The sequence below is a fragment of the Fringilla coelebs genome (genome assembly GCF_963513975.1).
Source record: "Fringilla coelebs genome assembly, chromosome: 1".
Classification (NCBI taxonomy): Eukaryota; Metazoa; Chordata; class Aves; order Passeriformes; family Fringillidae; genus Fringilla; species Fringilla coelebs.
In genome coordinates, this window is record NC_140028.1 from 102,588,646 (window position 1) to 102,607,100 (window position 18,455).

The following is an 18,455-nucleotide window of genomic DNA, read 5'->3' on the forward strand; positions in this document are numbered from 1 at the left end:
CAAGATGATCTGTTCATAACCTTGCTGGACACTGAGGTCAGACTGACAGGCTTGTGGTTTCCTGGATCCTCCTTTTGGTCCTTCTGCTGGATGGGCGCTGGATTGGCCAGTTTCCAGTCATCTTGGACCTCCCCAGTTAGCCAAGACTGATGATAAGTGAGGGAGAAGGGCTTAGGGAGTTCTTCTTCCAGCTCACTCATCTGGTCCCACAGGCTTGTGAGCATTTGAAGTGGCTCAACAGGTCACTAACTGCTTCTTTCTGGATTGCAGGGGGCTATTTATTCTCTGTCTAATAGTTCAGGAAGCCAGTTGTCCCAAGGACAACCGGTCTTATTGTTAAAAACTGAGGAAAAGAGGCCTCCTTCCCTTCTGTGCTTGCCTTTACTTGAACAACAAAGGGCAAGGCTGAGGTGATTTAGAAATGTTCTTGCATCCTGATCAGCATCAGTGAAACTGAACTGATTTTTTAAATGCATTCTACTGTTTGTGTAAACTTTTAGTTATGATGGAGACACTGGAGTTGTATGTCTGCAAAGTCAAGCAGTACTGTGTCAATTTCCTTTCTCAAATTCATAACTGCTATATGGATTGGCATGTTTTAGGCAGTGGATAGTTTGGATCTTACTGTGGTTAAAACAGAGTTGCATCTCCCTATCACTCTACCAGGTAATTTGAGTGAATTTTAAAAATGAACTTGTGCTGTTGCTTAAAGTTCTGTCATCTTACCTCTGTGTTTTGGGTTTTATAATTCATATTTTGTGGAAGAATGAATCTGTAAATTTGCGAGTTTTCTGGGCCTCCTGAACCTGGCTGCACTAATGTGGTCATGGACTTCCAGGGATTACTGAAAATATAACACTTCATAGACACTGAACAAGCTGACAGACCATCTTTTTTGGGGGGGATGAACTTGTTAGAGATCAAAGAGGAATCCTTTTTAATGCAAACTTTTGGTGTACTAAATAATGCAATTAGGATTAAGCAAAGTAATGCTATGGTGAAATGTCGCAACTTAATATTTTGAGCACTAGCAGGCTGTTATTGTGGAGAGATAATTTAAATTATCTGTGGTTCCAGAAGTTCTTGATGGTCATGTTGTTAAAAGTGATTTAATTAAGCTGAAGATAATATATGTTACGTGTTAAAAATGTTCATAATCTTTTTGTTAATAATATTTGCCTAATCTATTTATCAGTGCTTTTGCAAACTGTCTTTCATTTTCTTAATTGGTCCTCTCCAAACATGCATAGTAATTTTTATCTTAAAAAATTTCATAATTTTATTTGTGAATTTGCATGCTTCTAATTCATGAGGTCATCTGGCTTGCTTGTAGTATTGCTGCTGTATATTTGTACACTTGTGTATGCATAGTATATGCCTTTTTTTTTATTGGCATATGCCCTTTCAAGAGGAGCAAGAATTTATTTATACGACCATCAACAGTTGATGAAGATTTTCTGGAACCATTATCACTTGTCAGTTTTGTCAATTTTCTTATTTTTGTCTTGTCTGAATGCTCAGAGGAGAAAAAAAATGTAGGTAGGTTTTACACACCTGTATGTATGTGTGTGTGTGTGTGTATATATATATATATACACACACACACATACACACATATATGTACATATACACAGACACACAGAGATACACATTTATGTATATATGTATATGTAGGAGGAGCTTTTGCACAGCTTATTCTTAAGAATTATACTTCTAACAGGCTTAGAGAGGAGGACAACAAACTCAATGTGTTGTTGCTACCACAGTGAATGCATAGGGCAAGTGTGTTGAGGCTCTGGGGGCATGTAGAGGATTGAGAGCATGAGGAATGGGACCATTTTTTTTTATTAGCAGCTCATCTTTGCAGTAACTTAAAAGTGAGAAATTTTAGCTCTGTTGGCAAATAGTTTTTGGCGAATCTGAGGCTCTTTATTGTATATGGCTTTCACAGAACATTGACCACTTCTTACATTTTCTGAAAGGGTTTGGCGAACATAAATTCAAAGTCATGTAGCCTTTCAGATCTTACCTGTGAAAATATTTCTCTCTCTCAATTTGAATTTATGTAATTAATCTGCTACAGCACTGGAATAAATTTGTCACCAAAAAAAAAGTAATTTAAACTCCTAACTTATATTAGTATTTGATTCTTAAAAGTACTGTTTAGTAACTTGATAGAGGGGTTTGTCTCATTTTTTCAGAACAATTTTGTTTTATTTAGTTTGGTTCAGTCAGCAGTCAATACAATTCTGAAATCTCAAGGTGTAAAGAAGTCAAACCTTGAACTTAGGTATGTGAGTATAATCATGAGAGGAATATTTTTGTCTCTCAGTTACAGACTCCTAAATGCATTACATTATGTGTATATTGAATTCAAATTCCAGTCTCTTGGCTTCATGTTTTCACCTTTAGGAATTTATATCTCTTCTTAGATACTGACTTGATAAAATGGTTAAATTCAACTTATGGTTTCTTTACGAAATAGTCTGCTAGTAGTTTAAAAAAAATGTATGGAATTTTTAAAAATTTAAACAGCATTCTAGTGTACAAAAGCATCAGATGATAAATAGTCAAAAGCAGGCATTTTAGATTATATATAACTGATATACTGATAGAATTTTTAGAATAATGAGTTGTTAATGAATACCAATAGGGCTCAGTAATATATGAAGACAACTCATCCATGGAAGTTAAAAAAAATTGCAATAGCAATGCTTGAAAAATAATTTTTAGCTTGTGCTAAACTAGGATCTTTTAAATAGTATGCTTCTTTTGTTCTAAAGAAGTTTTGATCAAAACTGTATTTTGGCTGTTCTGAAATGATCTAGTGCATATTTTCTGGTTACATCCTCCCTTTATCTATATATGTTGTCTCATAAACTGCTGTATTGTTTTGTTATGTTTTTAATAGCATGGAGAAATGGAGTAAAATTTGTGATGTTCTTTATTGCTTGATTTATTTTCATTTTCCTCCTCTTTGCGTTGAACAACAGCTGTTAGCCGGGATGATAGCAGAACCTGCTTTTCTCTCTGAGTATACTATCTTTGCTTTGGATCCCACCAAACAACCTAAGCCACAGAGTGACGGTGTGGTGAGTCCTCCCCACCCCTTTTAGTGATGCCTTTAGCAGGTGGAGGAGAGTGATGTACTAGAAGGAAAACTTACTTGCTTGTGGCTTGTTCTCACAAAGACCTCTGTCTTAACTATCTTGTTGCTAACCCTGCACTAAATTTCACAGTCGTAGTAGCTAATAGCTCCTGTCTGGTATGCTGGTATGATGTGAATTTATTGTAACATAAGAAAAATTAACGTATTTTTTCTTATACAGGCAACAATACACAAATTTTAAAAACTGTTGCACAAGTTTGTATGTGTGTTGCATAGAAATTTCCTCTTTATATTTATGTATGTCTGTATGTATTTCAAGATAAATGTATAGAATTAACATTGGGATTGGTTATGTGTAAAACTTTCCTGCTATTTTCTGTATACGGGGAAATGTAGCATGTCATTTACTTCTAGTGGTAGCAGGAAATAATTTTTTCACATGGACACATAAATTAAACTACATCTAGTTGATAACCTGGCAGTTATTATTGTGAGGATGAATAGTCTTTTTTAACAGTTAGATTTTACTTTAAATATATGTTTCTTTGCCTGGAAATGTTGTCTTCACTATATATAAGTGGAGAAGCTCAGTGAGAAGTGGCAAGAAGTGAAGAAAAGGAAGCAGGCATAGGGAGGAAGTCAGACTTCTGCTTTCTGATATAGGCACATAGAAGCTGTATTCTTATTGGCACAGGACAGGAATGGCATTTTTCATATGCTTTAGAGGCATGGCATTCCCAAGTCCACAAGTGATTTAAAGCACAGTAATTTTTAGAATCCCAGCTCATCGTTATACTTCATGATTACTTTGTAAGTACTCCTTTCCTGCTCATGGTTTAAATTGACCAGTCACTGAAAGCTATAACAGGATCAAAATTTAATAACCAGGACATAGCACAACACACTTGTTGGACTTGTCTCTCTCAAGCTAAACAAGATTGGACAGAAACAGTAATTAAAATGGTGGTCCCAGCAAAGTTTATTCTGACCATATTCCAGGTCCAGCAATCGTTCCTTAAAGATTCACTGCAAATTTGAGTAAGCTTTGTTAGTTTTCATTATACAACAGCATTATCTCAGAAAAAAAAAATTCACATAACTGTTTGTGTGAGTGCTCCAATGTTGTCTTTATATGACCTTTTAGTATGTACTTCAGTAGCATATTTAGCGGCTCACATATTTATATGCAAGTAATGAAACAGTTATATTTAATGTGTTACCAACGTGTACTAATATGTTACCTGTAAAAATCATTTTGTTCTCTGAAAGTCTTGAAAATTCTAGAGCAGTACTCACAATAAGAACTGGGAGTGGGAGAAAATGATGGAAAATATAAAGAATAGGATGACTGATTAAAAAAATGTATTAAAGAAATGCCCACATTATATATGTTTACAAAACCTAGGTACAGTAAAAATACAGGAGAGGAAAGCTTCACCACCGTACACAAATGCATATTAATTCTGCTAAAACAAAACAGTATTTCAGCTGTATATGTGATCTGAGAGTGAACAGCATAGGGAAGTGGCTGTAACTGTGGATTTTTTGGGCATAGATGAGGTTGGTATAAACTCTTTACTAGCTAAGCTGCAAAGGTTTTGTGCATGAAGAAACAGTTAAAAATATTCTTGGACACAGTGGGGTTTTTTTAAAGGAAAAAATAAAAGTCACATGGAAGAAAACATTAAGCTCTCCTTCCTTTCTGCCTTCATAATAACTCAGTTTTTGAATACTTGAGAAAGTATTACTATTAAAAGCACTAAAATGTTTCTAAATAAAAACATTTAAGCTTTCACTTCTCAGGCTTGGTAATCTATTTATACCTTTGAGAAAAAAGTATGATTTTGCATTGCAGAAATAGGGAAGTAAGGTGACAAAATTGTTAGAGGAACGCCCTAATGTGCTCCAGTTGAAACTGAGCTCTGATTTATACATCTTCATAATAAAAAGCAATGTTTTTGTTAGCTATTGTAAGTATAGGTTTCTTTGGATAGAGATATGGATGTTACATTCTGTGTGTTTGTGGAGGAAAAACTTCCATTGGTCTCCAGAAACCCTGATGTAACTGCCGGTTTAAAGACTTGGCTGCTTGTGCTCTGTAAGTCCAATTTTGCTGAAAGCTCTCTTCAGGCTTATGAAAGGCTCATGCTTTTAAGCTTTTCAAAGCCTCTTGGATCTATATTTATATATAGCAACTTCTAGTCATGCTTGCCATCAGTGTGTAGCTACTCAAATACAATCCTTTGCCCTGGAGCACAATGATGTAGACTTTCAGCAGCCAGATACCTATGGTGGTTCATTTTTTATATGAAAGATTATTAGTGTATCCCTTTTATTATTTATGCCAATAGAAAGTGTAATCCCAAATATGGGTTCTTCTTTTGTTCCCATAGATTGTATAAAAAGATGCCTGCATAGTGAATAGGAAACTTTTAGAAGTGTCATCACTAGTTTAGCTTTGAAATTACATTTTTAAGGATCTTTATAGGTCCTTAAATGGCAGCTTTTTAAAGCATCTTCACAGAAAGAAACAGCATCCATGGCTTTTATATTCATAAAAACCTTATTAAATTTAAAAAATCTGCTTAATCTTGTGTTTTAAAATAGATGTTAAATATTAAATTGTACTTACAAATTACTTGCACAAACCCCCCAGACTTTCCTTTAACTCTTCTTTATGTGTATCAGAATACCTGATTTTTGAAAAAAGTGTATTTAGTTTGTAAGTCACTGAATCACAGAATTAAGTACGTTGGAAAAGACCTCTGAGATCATTGCGTCCAACCTATGACCTAACATCACCTTGCCAGATAGACATGCCACTAAGTGCCACATCCAGTCTTTTCTTAAGTATCTCCAGGGATGGTAGCACCACCATCACCCTGAGCAGCACATTCCAATGCCCAATCACTCTTTCTGTGATGTCTTGGTAAAGTGTTTGTCTTCCTCTGTTGTCAGTCCTATAGGAGCACAGCAGATGCTTTGTAAATTATAAAGCAGAAGATAATTTTTTATTTGAATTATCTTATTATTAACTTTTCCTGTTTGGAGAAAAAACAAGAACAGGTAATGGAGCCAAGAATACAGTGTAGAAGTGCTTCAGTTTAAAAGCCGTAAAAATTGTTAATCCACTAGGAGCAAATCCACTGCCACAGGATAGTGTTCTGAAGCAGAATGCAGATTTTGTTCAAGCTAGGTGAAGCACAGTTTCCAAATCCAGACTTCTTGTATAGCTTGATTTGTTTTGTCTGCATATGGGCAATGGCTCAGTTCTCTGGTTTCCTTAACTATCTGGATTTCTTATTGTTCTGTGTTATTTCTGTACTACCTCAAATTTGCTCCATGTCAGACTTTTTTGAAGCTCTTTTATCATTCCTCTGCCACATTAATATTTAGGTGTACTTATTGGCATATCCAGAGTAGAAGCTGTGAGTGTGATCATGTAGGAGATAGATATACAAGGGTGGTTGTGATTGAGATTTCAGTTCTACTTACACCTTTGATTTTGCAACTTGCATGTAACTGTCAGGGTACAGCTTGATTAAAATTTAAGTTACACTCCTCTTAGGTGAATTTACCCATATTTTGTTTGATATGCCTCAGTGTTTCACTTCTGTTGAAAAAAATCCATGTCTAAGATGGTTTCTAGCATATTCTGCTAATTCAGTTGGACTGGAATTATACAGCAAAAAACCATCTGGATTTGTGTAAGTTAGAATCATAGAATATCCTGAGTTGGAAGGGACCCACGAGATTGACCCAAGTCCTACTCCTGTCCCTGAACAGTACAGCCCGAAGAATCACATCATGTTCCGAAGAGTGTTGTCCAATCACTTCTTGAACTCAGACAGGCTTGGTGGTGTGACCACTTAGCTGGGGAGCCTGTTCCAGTGCCCAACCACCCTCTGGGTAAAGAACCTTATTCTAATATCCAACATAATCTTCCCTGACAGAGCTTCATGCCGTTCCCTCGAGTCCTGTTGCAGGTCACCACAGCTCCTGCCCCTCCACATCCCCTCATGAAGAAATTGTAAGATGCTATGAGGCTCCCTCTGTCTCCTCCATGATGAGCAAACCAAGTGACCTTAGCTGCTCCTTGTACAGCTTCCCCTCAAGGCCCTTCATCATTTTTGTAGCCCTTCTTTGGATATTCTCTAATAGCTTTGTATCTTTTTATATTGTGACGCCCAAAACTGCACACAGGACTCAAGGTGAGGCTGCAGCAGTGCAGAGCAAAGGGGCCAATCCCCTCCCTTGCCGAGCTGGTGATGTGGTGCCTGATGTACCCAGGACACGCTTGGCTCTCCTGGCTGCCGGGGCACTGCTGACTCATATCCAACTTTCCACTGACCAGGACCCTCAGGTCCCTTTCCGTGATGCTGCCCTCCAGTGTCTTGTTTCCCACTCTGTCCGTACGTTCAGGATTGTCCCATCCCAGGTGCAGAATTTGGCATTTGTCTTAGTTGAACTTTGTATGGTTGCTGATTACTCAGCCCTTTAATTTGCTGAGGCCCTCTCTTCCAGGCCTCTCTGACTTCAAGGCAGTCAACAGCTACTCCCAATTCAATATCATTGTCAAACTTAATGTACCTTCAGGTCCTGCATTCAAGTAATTTATGAAGATGTTGAAGAGCACAGAGCTGAGGATGGAGCCCTGTGGAACCCCACTAGTGACAGCTCACCTGTCTGATGTCACCCCATTCACTGTAAAGCTTTAAGCCCAACCCATGAGCCAGCTGCTCACGCACTACATGATGTGTTTATCCAGCTCTATGATGAATATTTTGTCCAGGAGGGTCCTGTGAGAGACAGTATCAAAGGCTTTACTGAAATCCGAAAAGATTACAAGAAGTGGCTTCCCTTGCTTATCTCAGTGAGTAACCTTGTAATAAAAGGAGATCAGATTTGGCAAGCAGGAGTGTCCCCTTGTGAACGCGTTACTGGTTGTGACCAAGGATTGCTCTTGTTTTTCAATAACTCCCAGAAAAATCATCTCCATAATTTTACCAGTCAATGAAATGAGAGTAAGAGACCTGTAGTTTCCAGGGTCATCCTTCCTGAAAATTAGAACTGGTTTAGCAAACACAAACACAGGACACAGGAAAGGCAGGATAGACAGGCTAGGAACAGAAATGTCTAAACTCTGAAAAAAACCCCCAAACCAATAAAAAACCCCCTAAACCCCAAACCAAACAAACCAACCAACTCCAGACTATTGTTTTTTCTTGTATTGGTTTTGTTGTTTTGGGTGAAGTTTTTTAATGTGTGTGTGTTTTATTTTCCTTTCTTTAGGAATGCAAAAGTTTTGTTAAAGATATATTTTCTGAAGGTCTAATTTTCTTTCCATGCTTTTTGGAATTATAAACAGTTTGTTGCCAGCACTTATTTTCCAGGTAGTTTCTGCCCTCCTAATGCACTGAAACAGAGAAAGATGGGGCTACAGCCAACTCTTACTCATATTGGCTGTAAATACTAGTAATCAATTAGACTTTTCCTGCTATAATTTTGTCTTTTTGTTGTGTCTTTCATTTGTCCATAAGTGTTATATAAATAATCATTATGACTTACTTAGTTGGAGATGTCCATATTTGCAGATGTCTCATACTAATCCATGCACACATAGCTGCTTTGTAATTCTGCATATTGCAACAATCTGTTTTGAATTTAACAAGCTAGCTTGTTTGCATGAAGACACCTTAATAAGCTTTCTAAAGAAGGTACTAAAAACAGAGGAAAAGAAAAAAAGTACAGATTCTGTTTCTAGGAATCACTGAATTACAGCCTTTGTACTCTGTTTCTTCTAACAGTTGTTTTTACTTCCTGTAGAACTTGAATAAACAGCCACTTCCTGGATCCACAGAAAACAATGGAAGTGAACCTGTCTCTCCACAGGTATGTGGAGGGCATGGGGGGTTTGTTTCCTCCTTCACTGCTGTGTTTTGTGTTACATTGGTTTAAGTGCCTCATGCTGAAGTAGGGCTAAGTAGATGCCTGTGAGCATACTCAGATATTTTGTTTGTGTGTAATCCCATTTGCTGGTATTAAGTATTGTCACTGATGTGTGGAGCTTTTCTTTTTGTAAGGACTGGTTAGCAGACTGCTAGCATTGAGATGCAACTTGTTGCACAGCATTAAACTCACTTTCAAAAGTAAAGGGCCTATTGCATGTTTGGAAAGCTGAAGGAAAAGAACCAATAGGCTGCAAATGTTGTCACTAGTGAAAAGGATGTAGGTAATTTTTTAATATGTCTCAGGGAAACATTTAGGTTACTGAAGTGGGATTAGCAGTGGCTTCTGGCACGTGCCTCCCAACATTTGATTGTAGGGGCAACATGCAGTAATGCTTTCACTGCAACAACTTGCAGTAATGCTTTCACATCACTTCTGTAGCACCAGCAGTAAAGGTTACCACAGCACAGAATCTCTTGGTATAGAATGAATTAAGTACTATAGCTGCATAAATCAATAATTTCTTTTTATGTAAAAATTGTAAAGTCATTTAAAATAAAAATAAGAAAAGGACTGTTCAAGATGGTTTGCTAGGACTAACTATCATACAAGGATTTCTACAATTAATTTGTTCCTTTTGTCATAGGAAAGTATCTATGTCTTTGAGATAAATCCAGTTTTCTGTGTAATACATTAAGAAGTGAATCAGTTATATTTTTCAAGTTTGAGAAAATAGTAAATAACCATTTATATTAGTTACACATTCCTCACGTTTTAGAGGGATTACACAGAAATAAATTCTCCTTAAAGTTTAAATCAGAGCTGTAGTTTATTAAATTCAGTTGCTATCTGAATTTGTGCACATCTGGTAGTTGCATGCTTGATTTTTCTTCACAAGTAGATGGTTCTTTTAAGGGAGTAGCAGCTATTTGGTGTCTTGCATGTGTTAGACAACAGTAGTTTCTTTGCACAAAAGCAGTGCAGAAATAATTACTTTCTTTCAATTTTTGCAGCAAAGTGACAGTCAGTCTTTTGGCCAGAGGCTTCAGCTTCGAGTTCCCTCCATGGAGTCTTTGTTTCGAAGCCCAGTAAAAGAGACCCTCTTTCGCTCTCCTTCTAAAGAGTCCCTAGTCCGAAGTTCTTCAAGAGACTCACTGAATCGACTAGACTTGGAAGCTCTCAGTCCCACCTTTGATTCACCTTCTGACATTGAAAGTGAAACTGAAGAGCCTCTGGGAAATATGGACACCTTCAGCAAAGAGCAGTTGCTGCAGCGTCTGCGTAGAATGGAGCGCAGTTTAGGCAACTATAGGGGAAAATACTCAGAGGTAGGCAATGTGACTGGTTTAGCTATGCAGAAAGGGGAAAGAGATTAGGCTAACAGATACTGCAGCAGTGGACAATCTTTTTGTTTTCCTACTTGGAGCAAATGTTTCAACTTACAACTAATACAGAAGTTAAATTATTCTAAATCTAGTTATTTTTGACCTAAAAAGGTTAAAAGTTTTTCTGGTAATAAAACATGGAAATTTTTCTTCTCTTGTCCGTAAGTAATTTCCTGATGCCAGCAGTAGAGGTTAATTAATGATTACTCACACAGAGCAGGCCTATTAAGATTTCAGCTGAAAGCATCTAGCAGAGGGTGAAGTTCACTACAGAGATGAGCATGATTTGTACTCCCATGACAGCAATTTTTTTTTTCCAACTTGTTCTTGAAATGCACAGTGTGTATTCCAGCCATGTGCAATAGGTAAGCGTTTTGTTTTCAAGAAACAAGTTCTATTTTTCATAACTTCTGGGTAGTCCCTGGGAGGAATTAATCAAATATCTTATTTTTTGGGTATTTTAGTAAAAAGCAATTGTTTAAATAGTTTCCCTACTCATTTTCCAGATTACTGGGATAGGTAAAGCTGTCAAACGGAAAGGTGGTGTTTTGGTATTGGGTTTTTAAATTAGTTTTGGCGTTTTGTTTGGGTTTTTAAATTGTTTTTTTAAGTGTGTGTTGTATTTAAAACTGGATGTTTGTACTGTTTTTTACAGTTCTTTTAACATTTGCTGCCCTCAAATACAAAAATTCCTGTGCAGACTTTAGTCAAAATCCCTGGAATCTAAAATATTCATACAGTGACTGCAGTATTCAGCATATGCCTGAAAGACCAGTTCTCACAGCAATTTTTCCTTCACTTCCAGCTAGTGTAATAAGTATTTTTTTAAAGTTTATGTAAATAATAGTTGCTAAAATGAAAATTCTTCAGTTTGTGGGTTTGTTTTAGTGCTTTTTTTTGGTCATTTGGGATTTGTTTTATTAGTGTAACCTGTTCCCCAGGTCCTGACTTTTTTTGTCACAAAGGCTTGGGCTTTTTTTCTGGTTTTGTGAGTTTCTTCAGTTCAGTTGAAAATAATTGTTTTGCTGGGGCTTGAAAGAAATTTGTTGCAATATAGAACGAGTAATTAAGGCAGAAATATTCTTTTCTTCTTAAAGTAGGATGACAGTTAGCATCTCAAAAATGTGGTAAAGGAAACCACCTATAGCAGTTTTGATTTTTTTATAAGGGCAAAATAAATATCACTTTGAAATTAAAAGTAATTTTGAATTCTTAAAATGCTTTGTTTGTTTTAAATTAGAATTTGTAGATATATTTTGACTTTCTCTTTTCGGTGTTCTAGATTTGTTTTTCTTAAATTTTTCATCAATTTGAAAACACAATGTTCTAATTCCAAATGCCATTATGCTACTTCAACATATTGCTACTTGGCAGTTGTAATCAAATATTTAAGTAAACCGTTGTGCCGTTCCTCCTTTTGTCAGCTTACAGTGAGAAATGAAATACTGTCTACTCTCAGTCTGTCTTTGCTGGATATATGTAAAGCATATGGGATGAGAACATTACGCCTTTTTAAATTAAATTTAGAAATTTTTTAATTGTACACTTTTTGTAAAATTATTTTTGCTTAATCTCCGGGGGACATGTAGTCTTACAAGTGGTCACCCCGGTGGAGCAGCTGTCTGAGATGTAACTTTCTGATACTGTTGGGTTTGACCTCCTGTGTTGAAGGATGGTATGTGGTATGTTGTCTCAGGGAAGGGAAAACTGTCTATGAATGTTGAGTAGCATCATTGTTTTGTCATATAGGCTTGTATTTTTTAACACATTGGAGATATTTTAGAGATAGGTAAAGAAAACATTAAGAAAATTTAAGTACATTTATATCAAAAGAAAGTTCTCAAGTGGAGTAAAGAATTTTAAAATGCAGGTAGTGCTGCAACTAAGGAAATTATTTTGATGGCTATATGCAGATGTATTATCATCTTTATACCCGATTTGTTTATTTTAGCTAGTGTCTGCTTATCAAGTTATCCAGCGAGAAAAGAAGAAGCTACAGGTAAGTGTTACTTTTCCTTACCTGCATGCTTTTTTTCAGTCTTAAAATGTGTAGTTACAATACAGATTTAATTTTCAGTGTGTTGTGAGTATGTAACAGATGATGATTTCTTAGCTGGAATTTCTAAGGAAGCCAAGGTAAAATTAATTTGTCAAAATAACTGTGAAGTATTGTACTCCGGCCTTTTTTGTGGCATCAGCTGACTTCAGGTGATAGATTGATGAATTGCCAACCCACAGTTGGCTGTTTATGACAATACTTGCATATCAAGCATGACTTGAAAGAGAAACAAATAATTACATTTGTGAATTTTTGAATTTATTATCCATTTAAAAATTACATTTAATACATCTGATCTTTATTCTTCCTTTTTCTTAAGAGCATTCTGAGTCAAAGCCAGGATAAAGCACTTCGCAGAATTGGAGAACTGAGAGAGGTAATTTCCTTTATTGATTGCGTGTTTGTCTTATATCACACCTACATAGGATCTTTTGCTGCCTAGCTTTTGACTTTTTTGTTCACAAAATATTTTCTATTACAGAGCAGGATATTTTACAGCTTTTTTTTGTTGTTGTTGGTGTTTATATGGGGTTACTCCTCTGGCTTGCTTCCCATTCAGCAGCTTATTGCTACACTCTTAAGACAGAGCAGTGCATCACCAACTGAACTACTTCTCTTGTTCATTGTGAAATAGGTAGAAGTGTGTGTGGTTCTTGCAGTATTGTTGGGCCTAGCCACAGATGTCCCTGTGCAATTGTTGCTCTTCTATTAATGACAAATACTAATTCAGGCAAATGCAAGTAATAAGCACACTTTTGTAAGAATTTCAATGACTATAAAAAAAAAAAAGGATAATTTTTAAAAAAAATTCTTCTTTATCTCAGTTGTGATACTTCCATTGTTTCATGGATTTTAGTATAGTTTGGTTTCAATCATAAAATCCAGTAGGTTGTATCATGATTTGCCTCCTTAGGTTATAGTGAAATTCTAAGGAGAAGCCCTAGTGTATTTGGTATTGATAGTAAACACAGTGGACTTAAAAAACATGTACAGATTAAAAGGGCAAAATCAAAAACACCATATTGTCAAACCCTCATGAAGGACAATGTGAAGGTGAAGCTGTTTTATTGCCTCAGGAGCTAGTGCAACACCAGATTTGGAGATGGGTGTGCAAGGGCTTCTGTCTGTGCGCTTACATTGCTAGAGAGCTGGGTACCATTTAGCCCAAAGTCACAGGCTTTGTCTTATGACTGCACACCTGCTTCTGGCATGTACAGTGCTGAGCAGCAGCACTGGCATGGAGGTTGCAGGAGCCATTAGACTGTGGTGAGCTCCCACCTTTGCCTGAAGGGAGACTTACTGGAGGCACCTGGGTGTTTTACCCACAGACAGGGACCGAGGCCTGTCCCCTTCATGATAAGGGACAGTGACTGTGAGCTTCTGGCCATGTGTGTACTCAAGGCTCAAGCTCACCCACAAGGACCTATCCCTGTGACTAGTCAGGCAGCCAGTCATTTCCAGGGAGATCACTGGCAAATTGCTGGACATTCTTCATGCTTCAGAGAGTAATTCAGGTGAGCGTGCTGTGAATTGTGTGTGCTAGTGGGATGGAATTTTGGTTCACATCTGTGCTGTTTCTGCCCCAGCAGCTGAGAACAGTGGGTCAGTGTTGGGAGTACTGTGTTGATCTGAGCTATAGCCTGTGTCTGGACTGTCACAATGTCCTAAGCTAAACTGTCAGTGCAAATGAGGGAAAAGAACATTGCTTTACTGTCAGAATGGGCTTGCCACGGTTGTGTCTTTTCCAGATCACTGCAAGGTCAAATGAAAAAGCTTTTTCTGTGTTAGGTCCATATCTGCATGCTCCTGTAGGATTGCTTTTCAAGTTTATTGCTACTTGTTAAAGGCAGGAAGGCAAATGTGGGACAAGAGTTAAATCTTTACCACATGATAGAATTGGACCATGTGCATTTTTATTTTTTTTTACTTCTGTCATAGTCTTTGTGATTCAGATATGTAGATAAGTTACACATTCATTTCTGTTTTATTTATATACATTTATATATGTATATTTTGTGTAAAATTTAATTTAATTTTTACCCATCTTGTAAATTTAAAGATTCCTTCAAATCTAACACTGAAATTCTTTTTCATTAATTGATACACTTTAAAAAGTGTTTTTCTGATCTTTTGGAAGCCCAGGTGTTGCAGCATTAGGTAAAACAGACAACGAAGGAAAAATTACAAATAAAATGGTAAGTTTCCATTATGGAAGCTAACATGGTCCAAAGTAGTTCATTCATTGATGTAGTAATTTGTTATCAGAAATTAATTATAATAGTCTTTTTCTTCATCATACAATCCATTTTTCCCATAAATATGTTGAATTGGGCAAGTTTCTTCTAAGAGGGCCATGTCTGAGGAAACGAATCATCCTTTGAGGCTAAATTAACAGTGGGACACAGTCCCTAGAAATAAATGGGGTTTTCCTTACCTTAGTTTACTCCTGTCAGGAGTAATTCCTCAAAACCACAGTCTTCAGTGTTCTCCTTCACAGAAGAGGATCAGAAGGGACTCACTCTGAGAACCAAAGAGGACCATTTCTGTGTTGATTTCAATAAATCTCTTTGACACTTGTTCTCACACTATTCTGCTTTGCTTCATTTGAAAGGAATTGCTTCTAAAGCTCAGAAGCACAGGGCAGAAACGTCATCAGTAATTGCTGAGAACATGTGGCAATGCAGTGTTAAGAAGTGGATATAGTTGGGAAGAGAATAATGGTTTTTGAAGTGATGCTTCCTCTCACCATTGTGCCTGTGCATGGCAGGGCAGGCTCAGCTCATACAGCTGTGGTTTTCAAAGCTGGTATCAGCCTCATCTGTGGCAGGGCATTCACTGTTGGAGGTAAGGGATAGACAGCAAGAGAGCATAAAAACAAGATTTAGAGTTGGAGGAGAGCAGCTCAGGAAGCATGTAGTGCTGTTTTGTCTCATTTGCTTCTTCATCCTTCCTTTCTCTTTCTGTCGTCCTCTGTCTTTGCCTGGCTAATGGAACTCATGTTTATGCGTGGTGATTGCTTTTATACAAGTGATCTTTGCAGAATAACAGTCATTGAAGTATTCTTTTCCTGGAGTAAATCATGGGGAAGATATCTATGAATGAAATAAATATATAAATAAAAAATATAAAAAAGTTTCTGAAAATATTAGCAGTGCATGCATGATGTATGTGGGGTTCTGGTTCTCTGAATAAGCAGTTAGATGTGAATTAATGTAGGTACATTTATTTTCTATTAGAATGATAATTATTTAAAGAAATTTAAATGTTTAAACTTTAAAGTGTAGGAAGTAATTAAAAATTACCTCCTTCAGGAAATATAAAACTCTGTAGATATTACTAAAGAATTTAGGTAATATCTACAAGCTTCTAAGAGTATTCAGCCAAACAAATGCATGTAAGTATCAAGTAAAGCCACATACTTAAACTATTTGGTATTCTCTGCCTTTCTCATATGAGAGAAAGGCAGAGAATATATTTATTTGTGGAATAAAAAGACCAATTTTCTTCTCTTATACATGGCATTTGTCATTTTATGATGGTGGCACACTGAATGAACATAATGAATTTTACATTTCTTCTCTTTATGTTGACGTAATCTGGTGGCGAATGAAGAATCTTCCAAAGTGCAGTCTTCAGCTTCCAGGAGAAATGTGTGCATGGAAGAGATTTTTTCAGGAGCAGGCTTGAAATGAACCCTATACAAACTTACTTTTAGGAAAAAGAATCCTTGATAATTTTACATCAGATCTAGACTCTTGCTGTTTTAATCGTGGTGTTATAATTGGATGTTCTTACTATATTGTGTGCAATGTTGTATTGAGATCACAACTATGAAAGAGATATTTTAGATGCTATTTCCCTAATATTTTCATAAGGCTTTTGAGTTCACATTCATTGAGTTCACATTCATTTGAGATGTGTTTGTATTATCAGGAGCTCCAGATGGATCAACAAGCTAAGAAACATCTCCAAGAGGAATTTGATGCTTCCTTAGAAGAAAAGGATCAACTTATTAATGTCCTGCAAACTCAGGTAAGATAATTTATCAAATAGATGTTGCTTAAAACTACTCTTTTTGTTATCAAGACATCGACATTAGCAGATGTCTGACCTAAAATTGCTTTCGCAAAATTCATGTATTTTGCTTAATTGGTCTTTGTTTCTCTACCCATAGTCATTTTACTTTTGTTAATTGGAAGCATAATTCTGACTTTTAAAAAATGGTAAAAAATTTCAGACAGATTTTTCCTTTTTCTACTTGCTAATATCAAAATTAATTTAACTCTTTCTAGTTATGAAGATGAAAAAAATATCTGATTTGAATCCTTGGAATTTTTTAACAAAAAGAACATTTTGTTTAGGTGTCGTTGCTGAAGCAGAGATTACAGAATGGTCAGATAGACACTGAATTGCCTGATCAAAATGTCCATTCAGAAGCACAAGTTCTAAGTCCAACGAAAGAAGTCAGTGCAGAAAATATGGTGGAACCAGGAAGCAATGGTAGGCATTGTGGCTTTTTCAAGAGATGTTACATTTTCGGGAATAAACCTGTTGTTATTTATGATGGAGTAACAATATTTAGGGCTGACCATGTCATAGTAAGGATATATTTGCTAGAAGAAGACAATTGTTTTGAAAACCATCTGGCAGCTAGAGGACAGAAGAAACTGAATTTTCATTTTTAAGAAACTAAATTTTGATTTCATTTTTAAGAAACTAAATTTTCATAAGAATTCAGATCTGGTATGTCTTTCCTTTGTCAATATTGATAATAACTGTCAATATTGATAATAATTGTAATTATTGCTTTGTTGGTAGGTATTCTTACTATCCCAGCTTAATACAATTAAGAGATTCTGTCCCTCATAAGTGAGGACCTGGAGTTTAGAGAGCAGATTATTGCCAGTCTCTGCCTTTTTGTTTGTGAGTTTGGGGTTTTATTTCTTGTTTGATCAGAAAAATAGTAAAAAAAAAGATCAATTTTGATATTCCTGCTAATGAATAATCTGTGTGTTCCTCATGTCTGGAGGTTGTTTAAATTAGTGGGATTCTCAGTGTGGTATGTATTTGATTACTGAGCAAGGGACATTATAATGCTGATACATAATAAAAGTATCTTTCATTGGTACCCTTCATAAAAGGTAGGGTTAAGACAGAGGTAAACATACATCTTGAAATTATATTTGTTCAGCATCTGCTATGGTTTTTATATGCAGGGATGATAGGAAGTATTAGGGGGGAGATGTTCTTATCTAGTGCTATAGTTTTGGTACTGCTTAGTCAATAATGAAAAATTGTGATTCTGTATGTTTTCTGTGCATGAGTCTGCCTCTGGACTGTAGTGTGCCAGGCATCCACCAAAGCGGTTCTCTCACTCTCCTCCACAGCTGGACAGAGGAGAGAAAATTTAAAGAATGGTTCATGAGTTGGGGTAAGGCCTGGGAGAGATCCATTACTAAATACCGTCATTGCCAAAAGAGGCTGGAATTATAGATACAAAGCGAATTTATTCCTAATAAAATCAGAGCAGGATAATGAGAAGTAAAATAAAACCTTAAAACCACCTTCTCCCTCCCTGCCCAGCTCTACCCAGCTCTACCTCTTTCCCTGGAGAGTCAGGGAATGGGGTTTTATGGTCAGTTCATCACCTGTGGTTTCATCCGCCGCTCAGGGAGAGGAGTGCTTCTCCTGCTCCACTGTGGGGTCCCTCCCACAGGAGACAGTTCTCCAAGAACTTCTCCAGCTTGAGTCCAGCTCATGGGCAGCATCTCCCTGCGAACTGCTGTAATGTGAGCCTATCCCACAGTCCTCCTCAAACTGCTGCAGCGTGGGTCACTCTTCCACAGGGTGCAGTGACAGGCTACTCCAGAGTGGGCTTCTCCCTCCCATGGGCCTCCCACAGGGTCACAGTCTCCTCACGGGCATCCACCTGCTCTGGCATGGGTTCCTCCAT

At 36.8% G+C, this 18,455-nt stretch overlaps 1 protein-coding gene across 4 annotated transcripts in view; it reads left to right on the plus strand.

Moving 5' to 3' along the window:
- The window catches only part of GOLGA4 (golgin A4), a 75,329-nt gene that overhangs the window by 14,710 nt on the left and 42,164 nt on the right, over positions 1 to 18,455 (plus strand). For 3 of the 4 annotated variants that reach the window (XM_084203853.1, XM_084203854.1, XM_084203855.1), the window contains exons 3-9: positions 2,994 to 3,092; positions 8,936 to 9,001; positions 10,072 to 10,386; positions 12,395 to 12,442; positions 12,822 to 12,878; positions 16,436 to 16,534; positions 16,864 to 17,002. In XM_084203853.1, coding sequence (XP_084059979.1) covers positions 2,994 to 3,092; positions 8,936 to 9,001; positions 10,072 to 10,386; positions 12,395 to 12,442; positions 12,822 to 12,878; positions 16,436 to 16,534; positions 16,864 to 17,002 — 823 coding nt within the window. The remainder of the gene's footprint in view (positions 1 to 2,993; positions 3,093 to 8,935; positions 9,002 to 10,071; positions 10,387 to 12,394; positions 12,443 to 12,821; positions 12,879 to 16,435; positions 16,535 to 16,863; positions 17,003 to 18,455) is intronic. The other variant, XM_084203856.1, reaches the window with a different exon arrangement.